Source organism: Cyanistes caeruleus, chromosome 5 (genome assembly GCF_971803275.1).
Source record: "Cyanistes caeruleus chromosome 5, bCyaCae1.hap1.1, whole genome shotgun sequence".
NCBI classification, from domain to species: domain Eukaryota; kingdom Metazoa; phylum Chordata; class Aves; order Passeriformes; family Paridae; genus Cyanistes; species Cyanistes caeruleus.
In genome coordinates this window covers 45,420,724-45,440,952 of record NC_141705.1, presented here as the reverse complement: position 1 = coordinate 45,440,952, position 20,229 = coordinate 45,420,724, and the positions used below count along the sequence as shown (strand labels likewise).

At 36.5% G+C, this 20,229-nt stretch overlaps 1 protein-coding gene across 5 annotated transcripts in view; it reads left to right on the top strand.

Annotated features, from left to right (window-relative positions):
* FAM241A (family with sequence similarity 241 member A) overlaps positions 1-20,229 on the top strand; it is a 223,398-nt gene that overhangs the window by 63,574 nt on the left and 139,595 nt on the right. For 4 of the 5 annotated variants that reach the window (XM_086891652.1, XM_086891653.1, XM_086891654.1 and 1 more), the window contains one exon: positions 19,096-19,202. In XM_086891652.1, coding sequence (XP_086747778.1) covers positions 19,134-19,202 — 69 coding nt within the window. In that variant the 5' untranslated portion in view covers positions 19,096-19,133. Of the gene's footprint in view, positions 1-13,515; positions 13,634-19,095; positions 19,203-20,229 lie in introns of those variants that run through there. The other variant, XM_086891648.1, reaches the window with a different exon arrangement.

Genomic DNA, 20,229 nt, shown 5'->3' with positions numbered 1-20,229 from the left:
GAACACTTCTAGCAAGCTCAGTGAAGCTGTCAAATAAATGCATTGGCAGACATGTTAGTGTTTAATGGCTCCATGAAGTGTTACTGACAATTCTAATCATATAAGTTTTTGCAGATACACTCAAACCCAGACCATGCAAGGTGAGATCACATAATCACACCAGGTTTCACTTTCCAAAGTTCTTTGTTGTTTGGGTTCTTTGTTTGGTTATTGTTTTGTTATTGTTTTTTTTTTTAATTAAAAAGCCTCTACTGAGCATATTTGTAGATGTAAGAGCTTATTACAGTTTTATGTGATTTTTATTTTTAATGCAAAAGACCATACAGTGAAAATGCCAAGAGTCCCTGGGGAGTGGAAGTGATTTCTAAATTATGGTGCTGAGAAGTCACTGCTTTAGTTAATAAATCAGAGAGTAGTTCAAAGACATACAGATTTATATTATTTGTATTTCCTCCTAAAATATTTTATTATTGTTGTCTACATAGAGCAGAGACTTCAATATGTTTGTAAGTCACTATTTTGCTCTTTTGAGAAATGAACATTGTATATGAAGTTTTCTTCCTGGAGATGGTCCTAAAGAGAACAGCCACTTGTTTTTATAAGAGTGCTAGGGAGGCTGTTCTTAGTTATACTCTAGTACATATAGCCTAGCACATAGAACCCTGTGTAAAGGGAATGTTCACAGTTTTATGAATGGGATTTTTCTAAACCCTTCTGAAGTTAAAAGGAGTGCAAAACACGTATTTAAAAAAATAAGGCGATAAAAAGATTAAAAAAGGGATAATCTCCAAAGCCTTTTTCCTGTGGGTATTTTTAAAGGGTAGAACCATTTCAAATGCTCACTCACCTATAGGATATAGATTTATTTTTTCCAAACTAACTTATTGTTTCAGTATGTGTGCTTAATGGGCTTCTGTGACATGCAAGTGCTACTTTCATGGGACTCATTGTCTTCATCTCTTCCTGCTGTCCTTTAAGTCAATATTAGTTTATAGAGAAGTGCCACAGTGCAATTAATTTGTCCTTCAAAGAATTCAGATTAATAAATCAGTCTCTTTCTCCCTCTCCTCCTCTCTTTTTCTGAACGCTTAGTGGTGAGGTAAACATTAGCGACAGCCAAAACTCAAAAGACTGAAAGATCTAATTCAGAAAGGGCTCCCCAAACAGGATGCTTATCTTAAACATACAAATTGATCCTAACCTTTGCAAGTTTGCCTTTTTCCATGTGCCATTTTCTTTCTACCTTATTCAGACTATGCTCCTTACCCTCATACCTTTTCTTAATAATAGTTCTTTTTGTTTAATATGATTGAAATCATTCTTTTTGAAACTCATCCAGTCTTACTGTATTGAGAAAATGCAAACAACTTCTGGATTCATTAAAGCTCAGGTAAATATTTTTCTGCCTCTCTGTGACTTCCAGTAGTCCTCTTTAACTCTCTGTTTTGCTGAAATCTTTCCCCACATATCAGAGAGGCTAACAATCTCCTCTGCATAGGCTACTGTCTTCAGATCTTGTTAGTTCTTGGGAACCCCAGGGAGACACCAAGTGTCAGGTTGTGAATGAAGTAGGCTACCAGAGAAGGTGACAGGTCAGAGGCATGCACCTCATTTGTCACATCACACTTTAAGATCAGGGCATATATTAGGTCAGGTAACTCACTAGGTCAGGTTGGGGGCTATGGATTCTCTTGAGGTTTATAAGGTAGAAAGGAGAATGGAATTGGAAGTATTGAGGGGAAAAAAGAAAAGTTGGGGAAAAAAGAACAGACACATCTCAAAGGACAGAGGAAAATTGTCTTAAAACAGGAAGAGCCAAGTTTCTGAGAATTTTTTCAGAAATCTTTGACTCTTTCACTGAACTCTACCTTCATCTGTAATCCCTTATCTCTCAGACTCCTTTGGCTCTCTCCTATTTCTCTCCCAGTGAAATTTGCACCCTCTTTTAAATCTGATTCTCATTATGCCATGTGGGAAGCAAACAGCAGGGAGAAGGTGTTGGGATCACTTCTTCTCTCCTACTTTATTTAGAAATGAAGTAGGTTTTTGCAAACCTTTCATTCTTCTTGTCCCTTCTTCCAGGAGTACAAACAGAATTTTGTTCTGTACAGTAGCACATAGGCAAATGTGTAGCATTTGCATAAGCAAAAAGCCAGTAGCAAATAAGACATAAGGAACATACTACTGTGTTAAATTTCTAAGTTTCAGTGTTCCCAGGTTTGCTTTGCTTTGATCTGGGAGGGGAAGGGAGGGTGTTGTTTTGAGGGCTAGATGACCAGCATTTCTGAATGCAAAGATGGGAATTATTCTGTTTTGAATCCACTACTGGGGCTGTTACTGGGGAATAAGTAGTAAGTGATAGCAGCAAGTCTTACAAATGCTCTGCAGTTGGTGCTGCATCCTGATGAAATACACCTAGTGAAACCTATCATTCCACCAAATGCATATTTGACATGTGGGATTATTACCAGACTGGGATAATTTTCAGCCTTTCACACAGGCTCACAGAATATTGTGGATTGGAAGGGACTCACGAGGATTATTGAGTCCATCTCTAAAGTGAATGCCCTGTAAGGGGTTCAAACCTACAACCATTGTGTTATTAGTACCATGCTCTAACCAACTGAGCCTATCTCAGCTGCTTCTATTTGTAGTGGAAGGAGAATAAAACATCTCTCTAAATGAAATATTGCATGCTCATTACAGCAATGTCTTGACAATAGAGATTCAGACCTCTTCAGGAGGAGGGAAACCAAGTTCAAGTTACGACAAGTTACCACGTCCTAAACGTTTTACCAAAAGCTCTAGAGAAAACCCAGAAGCACGAAGATTCTGCTATGTAAGTACAAATAGAACTCATCTCCTTGGAAAGAAGCAGTTACTACATGATCAGACCTGCAACTTTTGGAAGTTTTTGATTTTTGTAGAGAATTTGCACCCAAAATAGAAGGATTATATTTCCATGATTGCTTACAAAACAAAGGACGTGAACAATTCAAAAGCCCCAAACCATGTTAATCCATTTCCTTTATGGCAGTACTAAGGAAACATAAACTTAGATCTTCAAAGAGTTCTTGGAGATTTTAACGTCAAGAGGTTGTGTTGAAGCACAATAGCACCCATTCACTGCTTGAAGGAAAGAACATTATTCACATAAACACAGAATCCTTTTGCTTGGAAAAAAATCTAGAGCATGAAACCCAGCTGTTAACCTAGCACTGCCAAGTACCACTAGACCATGACCCCAAGTGCCACATCTACACATCTTTTAAGTATCTCCAGGGTTGATGACTATGACTTCCCTGGACAGTGTTCCAGTGTGTTCCAGTGCTTAACTGGTGGAGAAATAATTCCTGATATGAAATTCATTCATCCTAAACTCAGAGGGTACATCCTTGAACATAGGCCTCTTTGAAAGTGCTGTGCTTGTAGCCTCATGCTTTTTGTGCTTTTCTTGATATAACAGGAATGGGGAAATTACTGAGAAAATGGAGAATATAATGAATTTAGAAGTTAACATGGGAACTCACACTCTTCACAGAATTACAGAATGAGTCAAATTCAAAGGGGCTACTGTGGTGCAACTTCATCTGGTGCAACCTCCCTGCATAAGCAAGGTTATCATAGAGCACATGGTACATGCACCCAGTTTCTTTTTGCTACCAAACAAAAGATATGTAACATAGAAATTGTAAAAAGGAAGATATGTAAGCAGGTTCTCTTTCCAAAGCTCTGAAAAAATGTAATCATTAAAAACAGGACATTATATATTTACTAACAATTTTTTCTCTTGTATATGCAAAACCAGTTAATGGCCCCAGCCTAGTTTTGTCAGAGTGCCAAAGTCCTAAGTTTTTTTTACAATCTCTGCTCACAGTGAATAGAGAATTTCAGGACATAGAACCCCATAAAAAAACATCCATATCCCTTTATATATATGTAAGCCCTTAAAACAAAAACACAGTCATAGTTATCAGACTATTTCCTACAGGTATTAACACTCATATATATCAAGTGAGTAAAGCTTATATAAATCATGAGTGAGTATCTCAGTCCCACCGTCATGGTTTAATCCAGGTCTTAAGCTTCTGAGGGAAGAGAAATATTCTCTCAAAGGTTATTTCCATATCTGTCAGTCTCCTACATAGATGACATTACAGGTGGTAAAATATGCTCTTCTGAGCAGACAAAATAAAGGGAGGTCCTGTTAGAAAGTTAGCTGGTAAAGTTAAAAAAATTACTTGACATTTGCTGCAGAACAAACTTGTGTGCAAACATTGTTAAGCAAAATAAAACCTCTCTGCAAGTTCACACTCATAGTAACTTGTTTTTTAGTAAATAATGTGAAATACCAGTTACTGAAAGTGCCAAATTTTTTTTTAATTATCCTTAAAAATGGAATGAGGGATCCAGAAACACTTTCCTATTGTTAGATCTATGATGGAGCCAAAAAGAGGAAGGAGGGAAACGTAATGCAAGTTCAAAGTGAACTTGTGGCAGGCCATCAGTTGGGGACTTAGGAAAAAAGTACTAGGGCTGGATGAAAGCCGATTTTTCATTCACTTGATAATAGTGCTATTATGTTGTTGTTTTTTGCCTGAAGTAAGATGAAAAAGCAAAATAGCAAACATCCTTTTCACAAAACAAAATTCAAAAAACAATTAAAATATTCTTTTTTTAGTCAATCTATCATTATAATTTATGATATATCAATGATATCAATAAATTATTGCCTTGTCTCCCTCTCTCTAGCTAAAGTGTTTGTTTTATAGTTGTCAAAAACGTCTTGACAAAAAAGTTCCACAACCAGCATTTAGAATTGAATCCCCATCTTATGGGATTGTATCTCTCTTCAATATTTAAGACATTTTAGATGGAAAATATTGGTAGGAAAATTTATTGATCCATTGTATGTAAATGTGAAAGAAAAATATACCATTCTGCTGGTCTCATACTATTTGTAATTAATTATACCATGTAAATTAGTTCTAAAGTATAGACGTTTGATCTTGAAATAGAGAATTTATTTACCCATGTTTAAAAACTAGGTATTCCCCTAATTAATACAACATAATTTAAAAGCTAAGTTAAAGGGGATTTTCTGATTGGAAGTTGTTACCCTTACTGGTGAGACATAACACAGTTCCTGCAGCAAATAGTAATTTTTTTCCTAGCTGCATATTCAGTCAAGCTGAGATCAAACATCATGATTATTTTTGGCAAAAGGATCTCTGAAGCTTATTGAATTATTCTGCAATATTACTTACTGTTTGGCTTCTTGGGACTGTGCACTGTTTCTACTCAGTACTCAGCTGGAACCACTTTCCAGGAATTTCACTGAAAGATTTTATTGCCAGTTTAATCTCTATTTCTTTCCTTTTTCTTGTTTTCCTGTGATCCTATTTTCCACAATAAATTATTTAATTTTTTTTTATTTTTAATCTGTGTAGCAGAGATTCTATGACCAATCAGAAGCACCACAATTGTTCTTTGTATAGAGATCTATACCTGTCTCTCAGGGGTGGATATTAATGCCATGTCTGGGAATAACCTTATGTTTAGATTTGCTGCTTTATGAATTTGGCTGTATTATACAAAAGGAGAAATTATTGGGTCCCCTTATACACAGCCTTACCTAATGCTTAATGTTTAAAGCAAATGTCTTTTTTTTTTGTTTCCTTGTGTCATTCCTTTTTATGTATTTCAAATCCACAGTATCTGTTAGATATATTTTTATGGCAGAAGTTAATTAATTTCTCCTCTGATGATAGGCAGTAAAAACCTGAGCTTAGTTCCTCAGTTGAGCTGTTTACAGTTTATTTGTAGCACCAAACTGAAAAACCAGTGTTTACAACCCAGAGGAACTGCAGATAGAATTAAGCTGGGTGTCACCCTACCATTTTGATACTGGACAGTATTTGGTGAAATGGTGGGACAGATGGCTATTTTGCAAGCTACCACATCAAAGCATAGTGGCTTTCCTCTCCACTGTCAAAAGAAGCTGATGGGAATTGGGGAATGATAGACAGTATTCTGTTCAGGCCTTTTAAATTTGGATAGTCTCAACCTATTCATAAAAGAAGAATATTGTGACCACATGTTTAATCTGTCCAATATTTAGTTTTAAAATCATGTGATACTACATACACACACAGGCTGCCTTCATATATCCGGGAATTGCCAGTGGTCATAAAGTAATAACATTTTTCTTACTCTAAAATACCACATCAGAAGAGCCTGACTGCAGCTTAACAATAACTAATTTGCTTTCTTAGAAAAAAATTCTGGGAGTTGTGAGATACTCTACTTTTAGTTCTATTAAAGTGGATTTTTTCTATCATCTATATTTACTTTGCTACAATGTTGATCTGTAGCACTACTGAAACATGTTCAATTACAATAGTGAATAATAATTTATCATAGTCTCATTCCAAAATAAATGAATAGTCAGATAAAATCCCAAAGGTCAGGGAACAAAGTGAAACAGACCACCTGGTCCTGGTGCTGCATAGGGAGAATGGTCTCTCAACGAGATACACTTAAGGTGGGGAAAAGTTATTCCTGAACTGATCACTAGGACATGATGCTGTTGTGATGCTTATGATGTTGATACTGCTAAGATTGGAGATGAAAATGAGTCCTAACAGTGTGAGTTGGTGAATCTGGATAGATTTGTAGAGATACCAAAGAATCTGAACACAATCCAAGTTTTAGCTTGTTTCTGTGCAAATTTGCAGCATCTGCTAGAATTGGTACAAATCCAAAGTCTGAACCGGATTCTAGTCTGGTGCCCATTTCTTGAACCAAATGAGATGGGATTGACAACAAAACTCTTATTTGGAGGGGAAAAGTATATCTTCTGCCATTAATTTGTACATGCTGTACCAAAGATGAGCACATAAGCAGGACTTCATTCCACCTTTACAACCCCTCTTTCCTGATTCCAAAACAATGAGGAAACTCAGACTTAAACTAATGCATCTCTGACATAAACTAATGCAATTACAGTGCTACCTTTTGTTTTGTTTTTCACTATGAATGTTGTTTTTGTGGACAAGCCTTAGCTAAACTGGTTCTTTAAACACACCATCTCTCTGGCCCTACTCTGACCTGAATTTTAGGTACAGAGCTCTCTTGCTAATGCTATGCTACTTAAGTGATCCTTGTGCTGGGGCAAATACCTAGTGTCTTAATATCTATTTCTGGATGCAGACCAGATGATAGGGGTTACAATAACATCACCACAGGACACCTTCCTAAATTATTGCAGAGTAGATGGTAAGAGAATTAGATCGTCCATTTTGGGAAAAGAGTGCCTTTGATTTGAAAAATTTCAGAGGGAACCCAACTTAAAGTTATTCATTTCAAGAATGGCTTGTTCCTGGAATGTGTGTGTGCTGTTCATTCACCAGAGCATGATTCAAATATCAAGTCAGTGTGTGGTTTGAAATATTTTCTCTATCTCAGGGCTGGACATGCTGGGGTACATGCTGGTGGTTATTATCTGTAATCTAAGTCAGACTTCAGTTGTGCAACTACTGACAGGGAAGTAACCTTTCCTTCCAGCTCTATGTAACTCTACAGTTACTGCATTAACCTTGCAAAACAAAGGTGATTATCTTGTCTGACCTTACAAGCCACATGTGAAATCCTCATATGGCTGAGCTCTTATTGACTTAATATGCAGTCTAGAAGTGTGGCAAAGGGTGATGGGTGCCCCAGAGCCCATTTCACATTCACCACACCAGTTGGGAGTTTGGCCAAGACCCAGCCTGACCCAGTGATAGCAGTGTCTGCTGGCTCATTTCCTCCTACCAGTGACAAATTGTCTGTTCTCCTGCTGGTCTTTGCTGATCACACATTCTTGTCTCAGCACAAATGTTACAACTGAATTGCTAGCAAGCCAGATGTGGCCTGTGGACTACAGGCTTGCCACCCTGGTTCTATGGAAGAGAAAGAAGTAGTCTGTGAGAAAAGGAAGGGCTTTTCAGGGGTTGGAAAAACATTTTCTATTCTGCTAAAAGCACAAATGTAAAAATATGTACCAAACTTCTAGGGAAATAGAATTGTCAAAATAGTCATTGAACAGAAACGTACAAATAGGTGTGTGTCAATATTATACCAATACTGCATTTGATTTGATGGCATAATTTTATATAAAAATATATTAAAAATACTTTAAATTTATATAATGTTTTATACTTTGTAGTATGTATAGACTATAATGAAACAATGAAAAGTTTAAACCTTGTAGTAAAAACATATATTATCTGGAAAAGAATTACTAAAGGGCTAGTTGTCTTTGTCTAGAAATTTCAATATATTCCCAATCCATATCTATACACAATTTTGTTTATTTTGCACTATCTGCCACCTGTGTCCTAAATGAAAAACTAGTGATAAATGCTTTGCCTCTGAAATTTTAACACAACTACGTACTTCTTCCAACAGGGAAGAGAAAGTCTTACACTATATTTTTTTTCCATCATGCACCTTTTTCTTCTTTTACTTTCTCAACTTTCTATACTGCATCTCTCAATCATTTTTCATCTTCCAATCTCCAAAGAGATTTTTGTCATGTAGTTAATACCAGCTTCTCTGTCAATAGCAGGTGTTGACTTCCATCAGCTTGCAGTTGCTCAAGCAAATGGAATACAATGGTTTCAAAATTTAAGGGTGGAGGGGAGGAGAACAGACAATTCACAAGTTATATTTATATTTTTTAAAGTGTTAAACTTGTGCTGTTCTACTGAAAATTTATCAGAGGTATAAGCATAGTGAGCTGCTTAAATTCAAGTTCCTATAGCCATAATGCTCTGAGACAATATATTCCATACTGATAAGATTGTCTTTCTGGCAGACTTGTATCTGGGCGAAGGGGCATGGAGAGGACCCTTTTTTCTTGGAGAAAATTATTTATTTTCCAATTAATGTTTCCTTTTTTTAATGATACAATTTTCATAAAGTTAATTTTTTTTCCAACCCCGTTTTTGGCATGTTTCTAAATTCCATTTAATAATACTAGGAATAGTACATACTGGGAAAGCCAAAGGCAAAGGGGAGCAATGAGGCTTCACAGAGGGTACTAGCAAACCATTCTAAATTGATTAGGAAGATGAAGGAATTTAACACAATATAGATAAACTCTATAAAGAGAAATAGTAGCTATAAGAGAAGTTCAAAATGGCAACAGATATAGTCAGCAAACGCAGACTGGAAGATAAGATAGTGTCTGTGATACAGTGATAATAGAATACACATTGTGTAATGCTCAGAGCTAAGTTTTATCCAGACCATCCTCCACCTTCATATACCTGTCCATCTTTAAAGGAACATACTTGTAGGTTGATTGTTAGGTATGTGCATATGCACATCCACTAAAAAGCTTTTTTAATGTATATGTAAAATGCAAATATATAATTAATTGTACATTGAGTTCCAAGATGAAAAATTAATACACTCACGCGCGCGCACACACACACATGTACAAAAAAAAAGCTGTTATAAATGCCATGGCATAGTAGCCATCGCATCATTAAAATTTATTCTTGGAAGATACTTTCTGAAAGTATATATGTTAAATAACTCTGCAGTCTGCCACGTATTCATAAATGATTGCTATATACACTTTCATTTACATTGAGGAATAGTACTTCCAATGAGAAAAATGAAATAAGCTTTCTTATATACAGAAATAAAAAAATGGGCAAATACTTCTTTAATTAGTGCTTAATGCAATTTTAAAAAGGAATTCAAAACTGAAAAAGATTAGACTTTATGTATACAGTATCTTAGTGTTATTAAAGTCTGTAAAAATAAAATTCAGAGACTGCATTTACGAAATATAAAAAAACTGGATTTGATGTGATTTAGATGTCTAAAGCCAACTGTAGCCACATCTATTATGGGAATTCAATGTGAAATATTTTCATTACTAATCTGGTGTTGATGGAAATCTTTTATGATTTTGACATGCCTCAGATTAAAAAGCATTAATATAGTAAGAAGAATGGGTTTATCATTTGTTTCTATTTCCCTACCTGTCTATAAGTGTCTCTGTGCAACTATTCTATTAATATCATGACAGTATAATTGGGTAACCAAAGATGTCTGCCTGTTTTTAAAAACTCTAATAATCAAGGTGAGGCAAACTTGCAAACTGTTATGCCAACAGATACTTCGAGGGAAACAAATCTTAAAGTGTAGAATGTGATATCCATAGGTTGTTTTAGATTAAATAATCAGCACTGATCTGTCTAGTATTGACATAAATTGTATCTTTGGCAGCAGGTCTTATAAAAAGCATGAAAATTATCTGATTGAAGATACTTTCTCATCAGAACAGCAGCCAGTATTTAGAAAGAACAATGGATGTTTATTGCTGACCATTTCTATATTTACCAGCCACCTCACCATTTCTGCTGGTACTTCCACAATGACCATTTCCCAGAAGCAGTATTTTTCCAGACTGTTAAGTGATTAATCATTTAGCATACATAAAGGTTCCCTTTCCAGAAGTTCACAGTAGTAAAATGTGGAAATATTCTTACTTCATAGAATATAGTGGAAGTATCTAAAATGTTCTAAACCAATCTCATCTCTGCTCTATAAACAGTGGAGACCTACTTGACAGCATTTTATTTAACAGCCACTGCAATATTTAGCGTGTGATCATTGTGTTCTTCATGGAAATGTGGAAGAATGTGTCAAATTCCTGTCATTCTCTGACTCACACTTCCTTTTTTCCATACTTTCATACTGTATATACCATATCCCATTTCAGAACAGCAGTGAGTGACTTCAGACGTTTCTCAGGGATTATCATACTACGTGAGCAGCTGTATATCCAAGGCATCTAAAAATGCCCCAGAAATGCTTTGTTTGGAGTGTCTTGCTGATAAAATGGGGCTGGTGGTACTCCATGTTGTCTCCTACCTGCAGGATAGGCAGATATGGAAAAGAGGCAAAACAATAGATTTGTTCTTGTTCACAGTAGGAAATCAAAGCAACACACAGTACCTCAAAAACTGAATCTGATTTATGGGCTTGTTCAGTCTCCCTGAGTTCCTGTTAACTTTGGGAAGTAAGGGGGAAAGATTCATCTACACAGTATATATTCAGCCTCTTTCTGTAAGCAGCTGTCACAAACAATTTGCTGTTTTGCTCTAAAGTGTAATTGATTGCAAGAGAAATATAAATCTCTATTTTTACCTGCTACTGAGAAACCATGACAGGGCCACTAATTTATGCAATTTAGCTTTTTGCCACATCCATTTATCACAAGTCCAGTGTAGTGGAAAAACTTCCCCTCCTGAATTGTTTTCCTGAGATTTATTGAAAGAGACCTAAAGTACTAGAATGTACTTCACAGATTAGTTCTGTATTAGTGTCTGAGGCTGACTCCAGATGGAGATGAGATGTGGTGTTTTGCCTTGCTTTTAACAGCTTTGCATCCCAATGTTGATCTGAGTTAACTCCTCTACTGGTTCCTGTCCTTAGATCTGACTTTTTCAATTATGAAGCCACAACATGAGAAAATCACACAAAGTATGCCCCTAATTAGGCACACCCTTTTGCTGCCATGCTTATATGGATGGTTTTAGTGATGCCATATACAATGTTGCTTAATGTGCTTGTTAATTATTATCTCAGCCTGTAAACAGAAGATGACTAGTTCTATTGTATCCTCTATCTGCAAAGTGGAAGGTTTGTGTAGGCAGAGAATTTGGCCCTAAACCAGAATATTTTTTTTTTTTACTTCTAAAACTGACAGGAAAACGTTTGCATATTTTCCCTGCTTGCACAATGTCCAGCACAATGAAACCCCCTTTTCCTTAAGGCAGTGTCTTGATAGAAATATTAAATAGCAATAGAAGTACAAGACTTTTCAAAGATTGTATGACCAGTACAAGCACTCTCTCTGCCTGACAACTTTCAGTCACTTGCAGCTAACTGCCTTGACTTCGAAAATATAATGGAAAAATAGCCTTGTTTTCTGGTTGCTCCATGAGGTGTTGTATTCCAGTGGCCCTTTCTCACCTTAATTTCATCCTTCTCTTAGTATAAATCAAATTTTCTTGCTCAGGCACCATCTTATCTTTGGCTTAAAAATTCAATTCATACAAGAGACTTTGCATAGCTTGTATCATAAAGGCCTCTTACAGACTCCAGAGCTACATACTGAAAATATAATAAGATTGGAAAAGTAGAAAAACATTCCTACTTGACATGGGATGGGAAAGTAAGAACTTATATTTTCATCCTCCAACATGTTTTTATGAAGTGAAAAGGTCTTTTGTTATGTTTCCTTCCTCTGCATTGCAAAACTGTTCAGAAATTTTCAATACATGGGCACAATATTCTCCTGTTTTTGCCCAGGAAGAATGATCAAAGATTGTAGTAATAGTTTTTATGTTCTGTAATAATTCTCTTCTTAGAGTGAATTTCAATAATTTACATGCCTATAGAAGCTAGGTTTAGAATACCCATCAGGAAAACTATTTCTCATCACTTTGAGTAAAAAGCAAGAGTGATGTTTTCCCCTTGTGAATGGGCAATTGCTTGAAGATGTCTCAGTGCACCCAAAAGTCTGCAATTCCCTGGTGGAACATATAGCAGAGAAATGTGGATACAAGGAAAGGGATAAATAAAAAAGAATGAAGACCAGCACTGGAGCAGGGAGTGACCAGAGATGATCTCTGCTGACATATTTAGTACCTCATAGACATAGTTCCACAACTTCCAGATACTTGTGCTGGAAAATAGCCACCAGTCACCACCTCTGTGTAGAAAAGACCATATATCTTTTTTAAAGCTCAATTTTTCCACACTGCTGGACTTTTGGGGACCACTATTTTGCAAGTGTAAAGTCTGTCAGCATAAGATTTTATGATCTTCTCCATCAAATCATACTCCTAATAAGTCCATAGGGGAATATGGGCTCAGGCAGCTTTCTCTGTGATCACCAGAAGGGGATGGCCTAGGCACCTGTAAAATTCATTTATATTTTAATGAAAATCCTGAAACTTAAAATATTAACTCAGCTGAACAAGGCATCACTCATAGAAGGACATTTCAGTTTGCTGTTGATTTCTGTACATTTCTACTACTAAAGCAGGTGATTCTTCTCAATTGCTTGGAGCCAATGTGGATCTTAGGAGAAGGTATGTATCAGGGAAACCTCTAGAACCATGTCACAGAAGAACTCAGATTGCAAAAGTGACCTCCTGAATAGTGATTGTGAGACAGCAAGGAGCACATCAATCTTTGTCTTGCCCACAAAGCCCGAGGGATTGCTGGGATATAGACAGTCCAGGACTCCTTGTCTTAATACTTATGGGTAAAGGAGTTGGAGTTGTCTTCCCTTATGGAGAATCAACCCTCTCTTTATACATCATCTGTAAACAACAACCTTTGTATAACAATTTTGGGGGTGGGGGTGGTATAGTCTTTTATGATTTGGTTGGTTCTACTGTCTGCTATGCAAAACTATCCACAACATTCCTGGCAGCTCTTTCAGAATAAGATTGATCCACCTGGGCCCATAGTGAAATACTGTGTGATGGAGATGAGAGGCCACTGACAAGGCCAATGCCATTCCAGAACTGTGCAGCTGCTGCCTTTGAGAATGCTGGTAAAACCTACTGTCTTGGGAGCACATGAGCAGCCAGGCCATTGTCTTGACAGCCTCGTGTCTTAGCTCCAGGAAGAGCTGAAGTATTTCTGGCATAGGCTATTAATGGATAAAAAGCATGTGATCTTCATAGATCAGTCTGCAGTGTAATGTCCCAAGGCAAAGATGAGCAAGAAACACTTCAGAAAAGAGGGGGAGGGGGTCGGGAAACACTGAATTGAGCCAAGTGGGGTCTGTACCTTATGTTTTTACTGGCAGAAACAGCTATAGTCTTTTGCAAAGCTCCAGACTTCTCAACTTACTGTGAATAACTCTTGGATCAAGCTATCAAAATGCAGTTTCAAAAACTGAAGAGATTCAGGATGTGGAAATTATTATGGCATATACCAGACAATCCCAAGATTTGTTTTAAAACTTCAGGGTCCTATAAACAGACTCTTCTGCCTTCTTGGTATTTGTACTCTCTAACTAAGTGTCCATGAAAGATATGGGACATGACTTTAGTGTTTATCTGTCTAAATTCTTATTCCACTTCTGTGATTTCAGTATCACTTGATCACTGCTCTATATTGTAATGTGATCGTATGTTCCATTTTTTCCACACTACTTTCCCTGTGTTGAAAGCATTTTTTCAAAGGAGAAGAAAGGGGACTGCTGAAAAGCAGTAGCTTTTTTTTTTATAACAATCAATAAGTAATTATGCATTCATTTTTATTTTATTTAAAGTGAAAAGTAGGGAGGAGAGAAGAAGAAAACTTCTTTAGCCTTAAGGAACACATGAAAATGCATTGCTATAAGTATTAGAAATATACAGAAGACAGAGCATTTATTAGTGATAAAGTATCAGCTGGGAAACAACCCAGCTCTGTGTAGGCCAAGGAGATTTTTTTCCATATTATTCTTTAAACAAAATGAAAAAATACCTACATTTAATACATAAATTAAATATTAGAAAATTAAATACACTGAGAGCCAAATAGCTATTTCACAAATACTTATTCACACCAGCTCTTTTATGGCCAGTGGGAATTCAGTGGTGTGGGATAAGTTCTTGATTTGTCAAGGTCAGTCATCTAAAGAGTATGTAAAAATCATACATTTGCAAGGAAAGACAATCCCTTAATTGCTAGCAGAGGCTGGTGACATATGAAAGTGGATAGGCAAAACTGTCATAGGTCCAAGACCAGAGCCAGTTCAGAGCATCTGGTAAAGATCACAGAGTGTTAAACTTGCATCTGCCTGTGACACAGAGCCTTGTCTGTTAACTGGAATCCTGCGTATCAAGTTGCACAAACAAATGCAGATTTTAAGATCACTTATAAGGTGCCTACTTTGCAATCTCCATTCTCTGTCTTCAACTCAAGTGCAGTATCAAACATTCCAGAGGACAGGTGCCTATTTTATTTGAACAATTCAAGAGCAAATATATTACTTGGAGTTTCTCCTTCGTGCCTTTCTCTATATGTATATGCATATATTATTTGCCTGCATACAAGCATCATTTGTTTTGTGTATCTGTAAATTATAAGGATAGTATTGAACAGTAATTACATATTTATCTAAAAAAAGTTTTCACAGTGTTGCAATAAATGTGAGTAATTAGAGTTCTTGGAAGAAATGCCAGGCAAAATTATGAAGCAATGCAAAACACCCTTATCAGGTTTTCAAAAAAATCAATTTAGTAAAGCAAGATATGCACTGATTCTCTGATTGTGATGACTTTGAAATAGAGGGTGCTTTTATGTGTAGCAGGTGAGGAAATTCACATCTTAATAAGACAGCCATTGTATATGGGAATCAGTTTGGCTAATATTCTTCCTGTTCTCCAAATCTGTGCTTATGTTGATTCTTTTCTAGTTAATAGAAAATATTCTAGTCAACTTACAGACATTAAAATCTAGTATCTTGTTCAGATTTACTCACCTGCAGGTATAATATGTATTCCCTTTTATATTATAGTAAGCTGATGTCAAATTGGAAACTGGGCCCAAGCATTGTGTACCAACATTTCCATCCAGTAATAGGTGGTAGCTGTTCAAAAAATGCCACATTGCAACATTTTACTTAGTAAGCCAGCAAGGAATAAGTGAATTGTGAGTGCAGTAACATAACCTCACTAACATGTAAAGCCTTTATCAGATTTCCTGCTGAAGGTCTTTTCTGACATGCACCAGAGTAGGGTTTCAGCAATTTAACATCTGAAGAGAGGACTCCAGCTATTAAGTGGGTTTGTGCATGTACATGGATGGCTGGCTGTGCCCTCAGACAGACGCAGAGCCTGTGCAGCTTCTGTCCTCCCATCAGCTTTTGGGGTTCCTTTTTGGTGATACACACTCAGGAGATGAATGTGAGATAATCTAGTACTACTCTCAGCTCAGACTGAGATTTACTAGGCAAATATAAAGCCCAAAACCTGGAAGTAGCTGGCAGACTGGAGAGTTAACTAGAGCTTCCTCTCTAAACAAGTTGTATCAAACAGATACAAAGCTATTGTAGCCTTAATTTTTTAGAAATTAAAAGCTGCTTGAAGTGGAACTTAAATTGAAGCTGCTTACTGACTCTGTCTAATACTTGTGTTGCTTTATCAGTTTGTTCTGGGAAAACAGTTGTTTAATATGTTATATGGTAATTAGCTTTGACAGTATTCTGTTAATGCGGGTCTCAGAGCACATAGCAGCTGAGGCAAGAATGTTGCATAGTAGAAGTTTCCTAATAACAGAATCCTACATACTTAAGTTTCGTAGTTAGATTTATATGCTGAGAAATCAAGTAATCACTGATGTTTCTTGCAAGTGTCTCCAAAGCTTGGATTTAACTGGATCATATCAACTGAGGGACAAGAAACAGAAACAGCTTTCTAAAGCTGGAAAAAACAGGACAGGGTAGGAGCACAGTACAGGAAGAAATTATGTGTGATGCACATGGCATCTGATTTCAATATGATGACTTTTTCTGTCCTCTTTGAATGTGTATCTGAAGTATGCCATTTGTTTTAATGTCCATGGATTGCCTGGTTATTAAATTAAACATGACCTCTGCATTTCTATCAGCCTTAGAAAGGACTGCTGCTTTTGTAACTTTATAGATGTTTTTGTCAAGTATATTTATAGCCTACATATTCAAATAGTTCTTATTATCTTCAAAAGATATTCCAGCAAGTCTGGCACCTTGCAGTAACTTTGTACCTTTGCTGTAATTCAAAGGAAGATGATTGTTTCTTTTCTGCTCTCTGAGATACAAACTTTCTCTCCTTACCCCTATCTATTTCTTCCCTGGTATTCTGGCTGCCAGTTTTAGTTCCTTGGACAGCACTGTGGCCTTTGAAGTCAGAAGAATATCTCTTTCCACATGATCAATAGGCACTCGGCCACCACATCTCCACAACACTATTTTTAAAAATAATTACCAAAGTTTCTCCTGTGAGTGTGGAAAATAAATTCTTGAATTGCTAGGCATTCATCAGATGAGGCTGAGATAAACAGATGAAATAGGGGGGCTGGATCAAACTGCTACAGCGTTAAATTTTTATGCTTTTACTTTGACATTTTTTGCTAGATGAGTTAACACTTGGCCCATTTGTACTGTATATTTAGGTTTGGGTTATTTTTTGGTTTTTCTTTTTTTTTTATTGTAACATATTCTTCCTTTTCTCAGTTGCTAATGAAAAGTAATGAAATGCCAAAATTTCCCCTTACATTATAGCCTTTTCAGATGTATATTCAAGCAGACACATCTTGTCCAGGGAAATGCTACAGCTCTGACAACCAAGGGTCCACAGGCTCAGCTTTTTTTTTTCAGGAAGTTTTAGGGGGACTAAGAGGCAAATGCAAGCTGAGGGAAGGAGGGGAGGCAGCATGAGAAAAAATAAGATGGGGCTCATTTAAAGAAAAAAAATCTTTATATTTTGGGAGATTTGGAATACAGAGAAGGCTGGAAGTGAAAACCTGACTGATGGACAAGTTAAAAATAGGGGCACATTGTTAAAATTACTGCACATGGTAATAGGTGGTAAATAAGGAATGAGTTATTTATGTCTACTAAAAAATTACCACAACTGATAGCACACTTTTCCTACTGTGAGTACATGTAGTGATGCACTAAAGAAGACCATTAATTATGACTGCAATGTATCTTTTCAAAGAGGGCTACAGAGAGACAAATTTACTGGAGAGGTGTATGATGCAGCTATGACCTGCTTGAAAGGCAACAAGGATGTATGAGGGATTTTCCTAATAAAATACATGTCCTTTTTTTTTTTACTGAAAGCATTTAGCTGAAAAAAAATGCACAAATCATAAATGAGATTTTTTCCATTTTATGTAATTCTCATTTATTTCATTTAATGGAGGCTAGAGATACCACATCTTCATACTCTTACAGATAAAAAAAATATACAGTTTTCAGTGTAACTTCTGTAAAAATAAGGGATCTAATAATTAATTTCTTTGAGGATGAATAAGACTGCAGTAAAGATTGTGAAAATATATAGCTGCTTGTAATAAGGAGAAAGCACCAGGAATATGTGGGATAGTGGAATATAGGGAGAAGAAATATGGCAGGGAATGGAATGGAATGGAATGGAATGGAATGGAATGGAATGGAATGGAATGGAATATTTTTAGTTGGAAGGGACCTACAAGTCCAACTGCCTTGCCACCTCAGGGCTGACTATTAGGGGCATTGTCCAAATTTATTTTAAACACTCACAGGCTTGCGTCTTCAACTACCTCTCTAGGAAGCCTCTTTCAGTGTTTGATCAATTTCTCAGCAAAGAAAAGGCTCCTAAAGTCCAGTCTAAAGCTGCCCTGACGATGCTTTGACACATTCCCGTGTGTCCTGTGACTGGATCCCAGGAAGAAGAGTTCAGTAATTTCCTCTCCACTCCATCTCCTCAGGAGGATGCGGAGAGCAATGAGGTCACACCTCAGCCTATTTTTCTCCAAACTGGACAAACCCAAAATCCTTAGTCATCCTCGCCCCAAGACATTCATTCTAGCCCTTTCTCCAGCTTTGTTCCTCTCCTCTGGATATATTTGAGTACCTTAACATCCTTCTTTAACTGTGGGGCCTAGGTTGATTATGCAGCAGTTATTGCACCCTGACAATGTAGATTATGTCTCTTAACTGAGTCTTCTTGTCTGCTTCAGTTATCAATGTACAGGGTAATGAATGTTCACCCCAAAAAAAACAAACCAAAACAAAGCAAAAACAACCACAAAAGCAAACAAACAAACAAAACAAAAACTGGAAAAAACCAAACCCAAACCAGTGCAAAGTGTGAAAATTAAACCAAAACTTATGGCTAAGAATTTCTGATTCCTGGCGCTATTTTTCTTGAGCCTTTATTGTTACTCCTATGTGAGACAAGCTTATCTAGAGGGAATTCCTTAAGGCAAATGCTGCCATCTAGAGAGAAGCAGAACAAAAGTGCACGATCTAAGTGATAAGATTTTTATTTACAGAGAGACTCAGGAGAAGCTGGACACAGAATGTCCACAGAATGGACTGCAGTGACAGAGATGGGAGCCTTGGGATGTCCTTTCAACAGCTGCTGACTCAAAATATTCAGGTAACTCCAACAGACGCTAAGCAAAAAAAACACTAAGAAAATCCTGACAAAGGATTTTGAGTATGTATCAAAGATACTGAATAGGAAATTAATTTCTTGGCCAGTTAAAATAATTTCATGTTGCACATTTTTTTATTGGTGTTTCCTTTTTTCTGGGAAAAGCTGTCATTCTAAAATTATTTGGTTAAATGGAAGAAATGCAAAAGAAGCTTGCATTATAGTCAATTTATTGTTCATCTGCCTTTTTTTTTTAACGTCACAAAGTGTCTGTTTACTCTTCAGCTGGTTTTGAGAATTATGATTGCAAAATTCAAACAGAAGGACAAACACATAGAAACTACTAAAAATAACTGAAAGACAAAAAAGAAAAGTGAGGATTTACCTTGTCTCAGTATATTATGTGTGCAGCTATATAAACATCGCACTGTGCTCAAAGACTGAACTATACACGTTAAGCCTGAATGGCAAAAATGAATTCTTGTAGATGCTTTCAAAACTGCTAGCAATAGAATTTCTCTGGGTATAATAGAGATGACTCATTATGGACTAGTGACTTAGAAGAGCCTGCAAATAATGCTGCACATGTTCAACCTTGTTGTGGCCATTCATTTCACTGAAGTTTTTTGTACAGTTCACTATAAGTTACTCAGAGTTCCAGTTTGAAACCTTCCAAGGAATAAAAACAAGACTGCTTAATTTTTTTCAGGCAGATGTGTTTCAATGTCAGTGTGTAAAACTATGCAATGAGTTGACAAGGTCTCTGTGCAGATTATTTTTAATTACCACTTTTCTTTAACGTGTTGTGCTGCTAATGGCTGTGTGTTGTCTTGCTAATGACATGGGTAACCAGCACGTGAGAAAGAAAATAAGACAAATTGTCTATATTCCAATAACTTTTGCAATCTGAGACTTTAGAATAGCTTTGATGCTTCTCCCTAAGGGGTGTCCTGCAAGTGGAAAATGGTAGAGCCCTGATTTTTTCCGATATATGAGTATTTACATATGTGTGTTTACATGGCAGGTAGTT